The sequence below is a fragment of the Capsella rubella genome, unplaced genomic scaffold, assembly GCF_000375325.1.
Source record: "Capsella rubella cultivar Monte Gargano unplaced genomic scaffold, Caprub1_0 scaffold_6, whole genome shotgun sequence".
NCBI lineage: Eukaryota > Viridiplantae > Streptophyta > Magnoliopsida > Brassicales > Brassicaceae > Capsella > Capsella rubella.
The window spans coordinates 15,015,192-15,027,605 of NW_006238918.1; the positions used below are offsets into that span (position 1 = coordinate 15,015,192).

Below are 12,414 nucleotides of genomic sequence, written 5' to 3' on the forward strand. Positions count from 1 at the left end.
TAATTAGGTGAACAAAGGGAAAATATGAGCCATTTTGGCTTTTTATTGGGAGAAAAATTTGGGAATTTTACCCTCTTTGATTCATCAGATGATCAGAATCTCAAAATGTTAAAAGTTCTCGTATTTTTTAAAAATGGTACAAAGCACAAACAAATAACGGAGCAAAAATTTCAACAGCTGCAGAGACCTCTAATCCCTATATTACTTCAGTTTCCATCTTTTTGGCTTAGCAACTCAAAAATATTTGTAACAACACTTTTTAATCCCAATGAAATACTTATGCCAGCCTTAAGGGATGTATTGCGACGCCATTTTGCGCAGATTTTAAGCAGCCCCACCTTCCAAATCGTGTTTCCTGCCATATCAATTACACAATACAACAGGTTTTGATATTAGCATTTACAAACACAAGAAGACAACAATAGAAACTAAAGAGAACATATGAGATGATCACATACCTGTCCAACACCGGCAATCAAAAATTTACCCGATTTTGCAAAAGCCAAAGAGTTCACAAATCCAGTCTGTAAGATCACACAAGTTGCAAGGATTATTACTTGATGACGTGAAATGTTTTAATCAGTCACAAACAACAGAATTATCAGACAACACTAAAGAACAGAGCTAGTTTAAGAAAATTTACCAGAGGAAGCTCATGCAAGAGTCGAATGGCATTAGTGTCAACAGCCCACAAACGCACATAACCATCACCAGCTCCAGATGCAGCAAGATCACTACCTCTACAAGAAGCAACTGAATTGACCCAAGAACTTGCTGAACAGTTATTGTTGACTGGTTCATCATCACCGTTTTCTGTTGAGCAAATAAATAAGAATTAGATATTTCAGAGCATCAGGAGCTGAACGAAACAAAAGTGTTTTGTAACTATATAATGCAATGTCAAGTTCCTCACTCCTTTTTATCATTTTCAAAGATCTCGATATTTGTGTTTGCTCTTTTTAAAATTGCAACAGAAATGAGATGGTAAGGATCTAAATGAGGTTTTACCTGAGAGTCCATTGGTGGTAATTCTCTCAGTTTTATCGTGATGTGCATTCTTGACAATGAACATCGGTTTCTTTTTTAACATGCCCCAAAGAGCAACAGTTCCATTATCCGAACCAGACAGGTACTCATTATCACTGATAAAACAGCAGCTCTCAAGAGACGATGCAGGAGCACGATAGATCATACGGGTGGTCTCAGGCACCTATTATCATATAACACAACTTACAAATACAGAATAATAATAGAAACCTTAAGATGATATCTCCTAATAGTGTTCACATGGAGGATAGAACTATTACCTTATGATACAGCATGGTTCTATCTCTTCCAACTGTAAGTGCACGCTCCTTCCGCAGCACATCCATGGCTAGAATTTCACCTTGGTGTCCAAAATTATCTGCTACAAACGCTTTATCTTCTGCATTCCACACCTTCATATTTCTATCAAATGAACCAGAATAGACTTCTGCAGTTCCATATCTGAAACACAGACAAGAAACAGTGTTCCGATGACCTGGAAAGGCCTGTAGACACATAATTATATAAGCTGAGGGAAAGACTTGGTGGAGACCAAATAAAAAAACACTAAACAAAAATCAAATTTATCATTACCTGGACATGCTCTCGGGTACGAACGTCCCAGATATGAACATGACGGTCAACTCCTCCAGTAGCCAAATAACGACCATCAGAGCTAACAGCTAAAGCAAGAGATTCTCTGCTGTGTTTTTTATTTCGAGGCTCCCTCATTTTCATTCCATGAGACTTCAGAATTTCATCACTCGGCCATATGTATTTGTCACTTTTACCAGAAGATACATCCCAATGCACAATAGTACCATCTTTTGAAGCTGAAAATCCTCTAGAATCATCATCTGAAAGAGCTACCGATACAACAGATCGTCGGTGCTTGACAATAACACTAAACCCATCACTACTTAATGGCTCCTGAACCCTGAATCATTAAAAAGCATTACATACTACTATCGAGCAATCTTCAAACAGACCAAATTCTCCAAATAAATGTACAGAATCACTAATTTGTTTCAGAATCAAACCATTTCCCTAAAGCACAAACTACCCATAAACCCTAAATTACCAACAATCTCAAACCTAAAATTTAGAATTTGAATACATGAAGCTACCAAATTTCTTTATTACCTCGATGCAATAAGTCTTCGAATCCTACCACTCTCCTCCTGCTGCATCTTCATCAAACTCTTCTTAAGACTCTCATCTTCATCTTCATCTTCTTCATCATCATCCTCTTCCTCACGCTCTCTCCGCTTAGCTTCCCTCATTCTATTCAGCATCTCCTCAGCTAATCTCTTCCTCTTCTCTCCCGCCGTCTCATCAGCAAACTCATCCTCATCCTCCACTTCAACATCAACTCTTTTCCCATCTTTATCTCCGCCAGCAAATCCGTCCTCCTCCGCATCAGAGTCCACAGACTCGATGTCATCGTCATCGTAACTGACTTTTCTCCGCTTCTTCGTCTCTTGCTCGAAGAATGGATCCCTATCATTCGAACCCTTTTTACCTCCTCTCTTAAAGCCTCCACCTTTCTTCTTGTCGTTGTTGTTCTTCATTCCTCTCTCTCACTCTCCTTAGGGGTTTAACGTTTATCGCACTTTGGCTCGCCTAGGTTTAGCCTCAGGGTTTAGTGGCGACGGAAGAAGCTGGAACAACGATTTTGTATATTTGGTCGGAGAAAGTTTACAACTTTAAAATCTCCCACTTAGGTTTTCTTCAGAAATCGGGTTTACCAGGATTTACCCGGACTGATCCGGCCCATCAATTAGCTAGTCTATACCAAGCCCATTAACCATTTCGTTTTTTTGAGGCAGAAACTTGGGCCTTTTAGACCGAAGTTTGTTTTGATTTAACTCAAATCGAATCAGTTCGGTTTAAATTACCGAACCGGATGATTCATCTTATATGTCAACTGAATACAAAACCGACCAGTCTTTGTCGATTTTTGTCTTTCTTCTTTTGTTGGATTTTCGCCTCCTTTGGCTCTCTCTTCTCTATGTTAAAATTCCAGAAGCTCGTTAAAGAAATCTAGAAGCTTCCTCGAGGCCCTTGCGCAGACAGTGGAACTCAAATTCCCTGGGGAAGAAGAAGAAGAAGAAGAAGAAGATGAGCTCATGGAACTACGTTGTTACGGCTCACAAACCGACCAGTGTCACTCACTCTTGCGTTGGCAACTTCACCAGTCCTCAAGAGCTCAATCTCATTGTAGCGTATGAAACTCTCCCTTCCTCTCTATATCTTATCAATTTTGTTTTTTTTTTCAGTTTTGTTCTTCAATTCGCTCCCTTTTGAATTGCAGCTATTGATTTGGGTTTAGGGTTTTCAATGAATTTTCCCATCACGACTCAATTTTCACAAATTTTCTCACTTTCCACAAATAAAACCGTAGGGTGGAAGTCTTTCTTTAAAATTTCAATTGCAGCTTTAGTCAAATAGCGGTTTGAGTATTGAGAACCTCTCAAACTCAGGAGATGAGTATAAGGATTTTAGTGTCTCTGGGTATTTGAAAACGTTACAAAGATTACTTTTTGTTTTTTTTTTTGGTATGGCTGTTTCTGCTCTGAACTCAATTGCATGTCAAAGATCGTGCCTTTTTCGATATTGAGAGTACTGTAATTATGTTTGAAAATTTATCTCATTTTCTAGATTAAGCATTGTTCCGATTAGTTGTAACATCTTTTATATCATATCCATTATAATGTTAGGTTGACAGCAGTGTTGTTCTGTTCTCAGGAAATGTACTCGAATCGAGATCCATTTGCTTACTCCACAGGGACTTCAGGTATATACATATCTATTATGTCAAGTTTATCTGCATTAAGTTCATGTAGATTAGAGTATAAATTTTAAAAATTTGTTGCCAGCTTGTTTTGTCAGTAATATAAGAATCTTTTGGATGTTCCTATATTGCAGCCTATGCTGGATGTTCCTATATATGGAAGAATCGCTACTCTGGAATTGTTCCGGCCACATGTGAGTATATATCTTAGTGTGTTCTTTTATAATGGTCTTATTAGTAAGTTAAAATGTTGATAGTATTGTCCACCGTTTTTTGTAGGGTGAAGCGCAAGACTTTTTGTTCATTGCAACAGAGAGATACAAATTCTGTGTTCTTCAGTGGGATGCTGAGTCCTCTGAGCTTATTACAAGGTATAGTTTCCAGAATATGATACCTTTTCATGCATCAACTTTGGTGTTAACCAACCAGTTGTGCTGTTTGTCTATAAATTAGGATCATGCGTACCCTAATTTAATCATTTGTTCTGTTAAAAATAAATGCATTACACTCACAGCCTATGTACCGATTGGTGCATGGTACTAACTTGCTTGTTTTAGATAGTAGTTTACACCATCTTTCTGCTGTTCGGAATCTGTTTTAGGTTCTTACCTTTCACATTGGGAATCATGAATCTGATTGAGCATTTATTAAATAGTTTGATTATAGGGTCTTACCTTTCACAAAATTGATACATGTACTTGTATTCGCTGTATATCCAAAGTATAGAAAAAATAATGTATGGTTCTCACATAGTTGTTATGTCGTAATATATCAGAAGACCATTATCTACTTTACTACTGATTCTTTATATTATTTTGACATTTTGCAGAGCAATGGGGGATGTTTCAGATCGTATAGGCCGACCAACAGACAATGGTCAGGTATTAAAAATCACCTTCTTGCACTGTTCGTTTCAGAGTGCTTAATTTTATATACTTTTCTTCATTAAAAAATATGCCTTGTGATTAAGGGTTTGGTAGTCATGTAGCTTACTTCTGATTTGACACTGGATTTTGTAGATTGGCATAATTGATCCAGATTGTAGATTAATTGGACTCCATCTGTATGACGGCTTGTTCAAGGTATATATTTGTCTTCTAAAAGAAATTGACACATGTGCTCGTTTACTGAATTATATCATGTTACTGAACTTCCACTGATCTGCTTTCTTAGACAGTGTATGATGATGTAGTCTGTTTCTTTGGTTCTTCTGTCAGGTTATTCCATTTGATAACAAGGGACAGCTAAAAGAAGCTTTTAATATCAGGTACTGTTTTATTCAGTAAGAATATTGCAGTTTTGGATTGTCACTCATGCAATGTGTTCTAGTGCACATTTTTTCCATGCATCTGATTCTTTCTGTCGTCTAAATTCCTTACGATATGATTATTCAGAAGACCTTTTAAAACCGGATGATATATTAAATTTGGTGCCTAAATTTCAGGCTAGAGGAATTGCAGGTTCTGGATATCAAGTTTCTGTTTGGATGTGCAAAGCCTACTATTGCAGTACTTTATCAGGTATGTAAATATCAAAACATGGATATGCTATGAAAGTATTTTTGTCCATGCATTTAAATTGTATTGGTCATGTATTAGCCTTGTTCCTTATTTGTAATTCTTACTAAAGTTCACTATAGAACTCTTACAGAATTGGTAATTTATGTATTGTTGGTAGCTTATGTAGTTTAAGCAAGAAGCTTTACTTTATTCATTTGAATGATAGCTATTAAAACAGTTTTCGTTTTTGTTTTTTTCTACTTAATTTGATCGTCTATTTTGATGATGTAATCTGTTGTTTGCAATGCAATCTAGAATTTTCTCCAGTTGGACTAACAAGTGCTTGGTTTCATAGGACAACAAAGATGCTCGTCATGTCAAAACATATGAAGTCTCTCTAAAAGATAAGGATTTTGTCGAGGGTCCATGGTCACAGAATAATCTCGACAATGGTGCTGATCTACTGATTCCTGTACCACCACCTCTCTGTGGTGTCCTAATTATTGGCGAAGAAACAATTGTCTATTGTAGTGCTAATGCATTCAAAGCAATACCAATAAGACCTGTAAGTCCTTTCAACATAATGTCACCTGCTTGTATGAAGATTTGCTTGAGCTTTCCGTGAGTATCCCTTTCTTTATTTCTTTGTTTTGATATGTAACCTTCATTTATTTTTCATTTCCAGTCTATCACTAAAGCATATGGAAGAGTTGATGTAGACGGCTCTAGGTATCTTCTTGGTGACCATGCCGGACTAATTCATCTGCTTGTTATAACACACGAGAAAGAAAAGTGAGTCTACATGTGTAGTTACTTTGTCATTTTACATATTCTAAACAATTAAAAGCTTTAGTGAACTTAATATTTTGTACATATTATATTTGTATTGTATCTGAAGGGTCACTGGCCTCAAAATTGAGCTTTTGGGTGAAACGTCCATTGCATCGACTATATCATACCTTGACAATGCCGTTGTCTTTGTTGGCTCAAGCTATGGCGATTCTCAGGTATGCTAGGGATGAATGAAGTCTGGCTACACTGTTTTATTGACTTGTTCCTGTAGAATGTAAATTGATATGGTTCCATGATTAGTTGTGTCCCATTTCATTGATAATCCTTTTCAGATTTATTTAACTTTGTTTATTTACTCTTTTTATTCACAGCAAAGACAAAAGCTCAAAAAATGTTTGATTTTCTAATTGCAGCTAGTAAAGCTAAATCTACATCCTGATGCAAAAGGCTCATATGTAGAAGTCTTGGAAAGGTATATCAACTTAGGGCCTATTGTCGACTTTTGTGTAGTTGATCTCGAGAGACAGGGGCAAGGTCAGGTTGTAACTTGTTCTGGAGCCTTTAAAGATGGTTCTCTTCGGGTAGTTCGCAATGGGATAGGAATCAATGAACAGGTTTGTTTTATCTCGTGAAATCTGTATGTCTTGTATGCACAATTTTCTCATCTGATACTTATCTTAAATTACGTCGTATTACAGGCCTCTGTGGAACTTCAAGGTATCAAAGGAATGTGGTCATTGAAATCTTCAATTGATGAAGCCTTCGACACATTCCTTGTAGTTAGCTTCATCAGTGAAACTCGTATATTAGCCATGAATCTTGAGGATGAACTGGAAGAAACAGAGATTGAGGGATTCTTATCTCAAGTGCAGACTTTATTCTGCCATGATGCTGTGTACAATCAACTAGTACAGGTAAGCTTTTCTAGTGCTTTGGGGCTCTTAAAAGACATGCATTTGATAGATTTTGATAGCTTAGCTTTCTGTCTGAATAGTTATCTGGTCTCTTCTCTCTATCCGTGAGTATAAATTAATTACCTTTTCTGGATCAGGTTACCTCAAATTCTGTTAGACTAGTCAGTTCTACAACTAGAGAATTACGGGATGAGTGGCATGCCCCAGCTGGATTCACTGTCAATGTTGCAACTGCAAATGCCAGCCAGGTATATATTTCCATTCTGGATTTGAAAGAGGACTCTTAACTTTGGAGTGTCTAGATATACATCACGTTTTAGAAAAACATTTGTAGATTGACTCTTAAAATTGCTTGTTAGGTTCTTTTGGCAACTGGAGGTGGTCATTTGGTTTATCTAGAAATTGGAGATGGTAAATTGACGGAAGTGCAACATGCCCTTTTGGAGTACGAGGTTTCCTGCCTTGATATAAATCCTATCGGCGATAATCCTAATTATAGTCAGCTAGCTTCCGTTGGGATGTGGACAGATATAAGTGTGAGGATTTTTACGCTGCCAGAATTGACTCTTATTACAAAAGAGCAACTAGGAGGGGAGATAATTCCCCGATCTGTTCTTCTTTGTGCATTTGAAGGGGTATGATTTCATTGGATTTACTTCAGATAAGCCTAGAACTCAGTGAAAATTTACGGTAGAAGTTAACATATGTTATTTTGCAGATATCTTACCTGCTCTGTGCTCTTGGAGATGGCCATCTTTTGAACTTCCAGTTGGATACAACTACCGGGGAGTTAAAAGACCGGAAAAAAGTATCACTTGGGACTCAGCCCATAACTCTGCGTACATTTTCATCAAAAAGTGCCACACATGTCTTTGCTGCATCTGATAGACCAACTGTAATATATAGCAGCAACAAGAAGCTGTTATACAGTAATGTCAATCTTAAAGAAGTTAGTCATATGTGTCCTTTCAACTCTGCTGCTTTTCCAGACAGGTACACTAAACATCCTCTCTCTTTTTTCTTTTTGCTTTGATTTCCAATTCCTGATCGTAAGTGAAGTGACTGTGAAGTCTGATTCTCTGTTCTCTCTTATGAGCAGTTTAGCGATTGCCAGGGAAGGTGAACTTACGATTGGCACCATTGATGATATTCAGAAGCTTCACATACGCACGATTCCTCTTGGAGAGCATGCTCGTCGAATCTGCCATCAGGAGCAGACGCGTACTTTTGGTATCTGCAGTTTGGGAAACCAGACAAATACTGAAGAATCTGAAATGCACTTTGTCCGTCTTTTGGACGACCAGACTTTCGAGTTTATTTCAACTTACCCCTTGGATTCGTATGAATATGGTTGCTCCATTCTGAGTTGCTCTTTCACCGACGATAAAAATGTCTATTACTGTGTTGGAACTGCATATGTTTTACCGGAGGAAAATGAACCAACTAAGGTATCTTTTTTCTCTGGGAGACATATCATCACACTCTCAAATACATATTTTTTTCTTTTCTAATTTTCTTTGGATTACCTCTTTTTTGTGATTTAGGGAAGGATATTAGTATTTATAGTTGAAGATGGGAGGTTGCAGCTTATTGCTGAGAAAGAAACAAAAGGAGCTGTTTATTCTCTCAATGCCTTTAATGGAAAACTTCTTGCTGCTATTAATCAGAAGATTCAGTTGTACAAGTGGATGCTGCGAGATGATGGCACTCGTGAACTGCAGTCTGAATGCGGACATCACGGTCACATTCTAGCTCTCTATGTACAGACCCGTGGAGACTTTATCGTTGTTGGTGATCTCATGAAATCAATCTCCTTATTGTTATACAAGGTATAGCTTATAGATGCAATTTGTGGGGTTAAGAGCTGATCTTCTTTGTTAATTTGATACTGTTCTGATTGGTTGATTCTTGAATGTTATAGCACGAGGAAGGTGCAATCGAGGAGCGGGCTCGGGATTACAATGCGAATTGGATGTCAGCAGTTGAGATACTTGATGATGATATTTACCTTGGTGCTGAAAACAATTTCAATCTGTTAACAGTGAAAAAGAACAGTGAAGGTGCTACTGATGAAGAACGAGGGCGGTTAGAGGTAGTCGGAGAGTATCACCTTGGGGAGTTTGTGAACAGATTCCGCCATGGATCTCTAGTAATGAGGCTACCTGATTCAGAGATTGGTCAGATCCCAACTGTCATATTTGGTACGGTCAATGGAGTGATTGGAGTAATAGCTTCACTTCCTCAAGAACAGTATACTTTCTTGGAGAAGTTGCAGTCAAGTTTGAGGAAAGTGATTAAAGGAGTTGGGGGATTAAGCCACGAGCAATGGAGGTCGTTTAATAACGAGAAAAGAACCGCAGAAGCGAGGAATTTCTTGGATGGAGACTTAATCGAATCGTTTCTGGATCTGAGTAGGAACAAGATGGAGGACATATCTAAATCCATTAATGTCCAAGTGGAAGAGTTGTGTAAGAGAGTTGAAGAACTCACTAGGCTTCACTGAATCAAAGCAACAGATGCCAATAGGCTTTTGTTTTTATTTATTTATTCTATGCTTTCTTGTGTTAAAAGTCTTCTTTGAGTTTTATTTGTCATCAGCTTTTGAAGTTTGTTTGAGTTGTTGTCTTTGTAATAACTTGGCGTTGGTTAAAAGTGTTGTCTACTAGATCGAACCAGGAAGCAAATCGGACGGGACTGGCCTTTTTGGTCGGATCGACATATATATATATTTATGTTGCTGCTAATTCTTTGCTTGTAAACGTCTCTTTCTCAACTTTTCCGTATTGGTTAGTAAATTATTAAATCTTCTAAAAACAGATCTCATGCGATTATGTTCTTTTGGTTCTAAAGATATGACTGAACATATTACTTCTCTTGAAGGCACCTTTGATTCCTTGAGAAATCTAGATTCTTCTTTACTCATTTAATTAGGGTCTCTCCTAACAAGTAAACACAACACCTCTCGATCAAACTGGTCATCATATATAGAGACTTATATACCACACAATATAAGGTTTCTTCTTATGGTGGTGTGATGATCTAGATTCTTTCTTCTCTTTATATATATGATTTGGTATTCCAAAAATCTAAGAAAATGAGAACTCAATTTTGGATTTTTCTACTTTTTCTGCTTCTACTAAACTTCTTCTGCCAAGGTAAATCATCTTTCTCTTATTCTGTAACTATTGAAAAATAAGCCATGTTTTGTTTATTTGTCTCATCGATGACGTATGTACAATATGTAGCGGCAAGGCCAGTGACGACGATCAGACCAGAGTCAATAATAGGGCCACAAGGGAACACGACGTTCTTGGAGGGAACAACATGGTGTGTGGCTCGACCAGGTGCGTCTCAAGCTGAGCTACAGAGAGCTCTTGACTGGGCATGTGGGATTGGGAGAGTGGATTGCTCGGTCATTGAGAGACATGGTGACTGTTACGAGCCAGACACGATCGTGTCCCACGCATCTTTTGCGTTTAATGCGTATTACCAAACCAATGGGAACAATCGCATTGCATGTTACTTCGGCGGAACAGCTGCACTCACCAAGATTAACCCTAGTAAGTAAATGCATTTCGCTACGTACTATTATTGTATTTTATACATGATCGAATAATATCTATAAACTTAGAAGAAGATAATATAAAAAGATAGATAAACTGATATATGCAAATTAAAGTTTTATATTCAGCTATTATTTCGTAAAAGATAATGGATTTCTTACTTGAACTATTAGATAATATTTTTATTTTTCATGGTAATAAAATGTTATGTGTTTGCTTGCAGGCTACGGAAAATGCTCCTATGATGTATCAAGGTAAGAGCACTAAAATTTCACCCTTTCTTTTTCATCATTTTATTTTATAGTTGGCGAAAGCAATCTTATCATAGAATCTAATATATGGTGTTTAATCTTCCTTCATTCATTCAGATCAGAAGTCTCCGCTGCAAGATCTCTATCGAAGTATAAACATCGGTGGCTCATGTTGATGCACATAGGACTTTTATTGCTAATTAGTCGGAGAGGCTAAAGTCTTTTCCGAAAACGTAGAACTTTGCTTAACTCAGTTGTGTCGGAACCTTTTCTTCTTGAGCAAAATTTTCAAACCTTTTTGGCTATATATTATTGTAGCAGTTAAGCTTTGTTTTTGTTCTTACCTTTGTTCATGGGTTTAGTATCTTTAAAGCCTTAGAGCCTTCCTTACGTCTAACAACAAGTGTCTCTTTTTTTCTTTCATGTTAAATAATATGGGGTTGAGAACAATTCTATGTATATACATTTAATAGATTAATATCGAGTCATTTATAGAAGCATACTAATTAATGTCTTAAAACCTACCACATTAATTTCTTAACATACGATAATTACCAGTGATACAATGTTCGGTAGAAGATAACGTATGCTATTGTCAACGTTATGCAATATATCATGAAATTTGGACGAATACATTGGTGAAACAACATTCAATATCTTGATCTTAACATTCAAATTTTTAAAATTTCATCAACTATATGAAAAAATAAGTCCATATTATATTATTTGGGTTTTGTTAATTTGGCCAGTTACTATGTTTCGGGACATGCAAAATGCCGGACTCCCACCTGAACAAAACTTAGTTTAGTTTCTAATATTAACTTTGCTTTGCATAAAAAGTAAATAACTACTACATCTCTAGTAAAAATCACTGAAATTAGTTAGCATGAGTGGTTTAAATCTCTAAAATCTTAGACAATGTATTTAATTGATGATCATCAAATTGTCTAAAAATAACGAATAACGCTCCCAAATTAGTTAATATAAATTTTAGTAAATCTAACAAAAACTCTTAAAATTTTGGTAAGTACATATCCTCCTGGTCCAATTATAAGTACATATATGTGCATGTTTGCTTTCCTTGTTGACTTACATGATACCCACTAATTTAGATTCCCCTCTTTGATTTTGATAAAGCATAAAAATTTTTTTTGACTAACTATCGACATGTTCTAATAATATAATAATTTGCCATTCGTCTAAGAAAATGTTCTATTCTACATACACTAAGCATATTTATATGTTTTTCAATAGACAATATAATTGCCAAATTTTCGTATTGCACATACCATTTACAAACTACAGTAAAACCTCTATAAATTAATAATGTTGGGATCATGGAAATCTATTAATTTATAAAGGTATTAATTTATCGATAAATTAATAATTATTAATTTATAGAGAGATATTCCTAATTTGGAAAATATTTTCAAAACAATATTTAAAAATAAGATTTAATAATGATAATTAGTATTTTATATATTCAATTACAAATAAAATAATAATAATTATGTATTAAAATAGAATGCTAACTATTTTTCATATAGTAAAATATTAGATATAAAATCTAACAAA

General features: G+C 36.1%; 3 protein-coding genes across 3 annotated transcripts; 2 read left to right on the forward strand and 1 right to left on the reverse strand.

Annotated features, from left to right (window-relative positions):
* Window positions 1–89: 89 nt before the first annotated feature.
* LOC17883120 (U3 snoRNP-associated protein-like YAO) lies at window positions 90–2,718 on the reverse strand. The gene is made up of 7 exons (XM_006287502.2): window positions 2,170–2,718; window positions 1,621–1,963; window positions 1,308–1,532; window positions 1,009–1,210; window positions 644–813; window positions 459–524; window positions 90–355 (listed from the first exon to the last, which is right to left on the reverse strand). The coding sequence occupies exons 1-7, from the start codon at window positions 2,595–2,597 to the stop codon at window positions 278–280; spliced, it is 1,512 nt and encodes a 503-aa protein (XP_006287564.1). The 5' UTR covers window positions 2,598–2,718; the 3' UTR covers window positions 90–277.
* Window positions 2,719–2,980: 262 nt separating this feature from the next.
* LOC17884531 (DNA damage-binding protein 1a) lies at window positions 2,981–9,784 on the forward strand. Its single transcript, XM_006286885.2, has 19 exons — window positions 2,981–3,251; window positions 3,775–3,823; window positions 3,955–4,014; window positions 4,100–4,191; window positions 4,650–4,701; window positions 4,840–4,902; window positions 5,038–5,087; window positions 5,265–5,340; window positions 5,675–5,884; window positions 6,005–6,111; window positions 6,218–6,326; window positions 6,525–6,725; window positions 6,810–7,025; window positions 7,163–7,273; window positions 7,385–7,660; window positions 7,744–8,018; window positions 8,125–8,473; window positions 8,570–8,854; window positions 8,947–9,784. Exons 1-19 carry the CDS (start codon window positions 3,148–3,150, stop codon window positions 9,526–9,528), a joined length of 3,267 nt encoding a protein of 1,088 aa, XP_006286947.1. The 5' UTR covers window positions 2,981–3,147; the 3' UTR covers window positions 9,529–9,784.
* A 312-nt stretch (window positions 9,785–10,096) lies between these two features.
* On the forward strand, window positions 10,097–11,273 carry LOC17881143 (glucan endo-1,3-beta-glucosidase 2). The gene is made up of 4 exons (XM_006289275.2): window positions 10,097–10,180; window positions 10,271–10,585; window positions 10,812–10,842; window positions 10,957–11,273. Exons 1-4 carry the CDS (start codon window positions 10,120–10,122, stop codon window positions 11,054–11,056), a joined length of 507 nt encoding a protein of 168 aa, XP_006289337.2. The 5' UTR covers window positions 10,097–10,119; the 3' UTR covers window positions 11,057–11,273.
* The last annotated feature ends 1,141 nt before the right edge of the window (window positions 11,274–12,414 follow it).

What these genes read in the sequence shown, in the direction of transcription:
- LOC17881143 (XM_006289275.2), top strand. Translation starts at nt 10,120, where the DNA reads ATGAGAACTCAATTTTGGATTTTTCTACTTTTTCTGCTTCTACTAAAC. An exon ending in ACTAAACTTCTTCTGCCAAG is followed by an intron (nt 10,181 to 10,270) that starts GTAAATCATCTT and finishes TACAATATGTAG; the next exon opens with CGGCAAGGCCAGTGACGACG. An exon ending in ACTCACCAAGATTAACCCTA is followed by an intron (nt 10,586 to 10,811) that starts GTAAGTAAATGC and finishes GTTTGCTTGCAG; the next exon opens with GCTACGGAAAATGCTCCTAT.
- LOC17883120 (XM_006287502.2), bottom strand. Translation starts at nt 2,597, where the DNA reads ATGAAGAACAACAACGACAAGAAGAAAGGTGGAGGCTTTAAGAGAGGA. An exon ending in CGAAGACTTATTGCATCGAG is followed by an intron (nt 1,964 to 2,169) that starts GTAATAAAGAAA and finishes TTAATGATTCAG; the next exon opens with GGTTCAGGAGCCATTAAGTA. An exon ending in GAACCATGCTGTATCATAAG is followed by an intron (nt 1,211 to 1,307) that starts GTAATAGTTCTA and finishes ATATGATAATAG; the next exon opens with GTGCCTGAGACCACCCGTAT.
- LOC17884531 (XM_006286885.2), top strand. Translation starts at nt 3,148, where the DNA reads ATGAGCTCATGGAACTACGTTGTTACGGCTCACAAACCGACCAGTGTC. An exon ending in TGTATGACGGCTTGTTCAAG is followed by an intron (nt 4,903 to 5,037) that starts GTATATATTTGT and finishes TTCTTCTGTCAG; the next exon opens with GTTATTCCATTTGATAACAA. An exon ending in TTCTTTGTGCATTTGAAGGG is followed by an intron (nt 7,661 to 7,743) that starts GTATGATTTCAT and finishes GTTATTTTGCAG; the next exon opens with ATATCTTACCTGCTCTGTGC.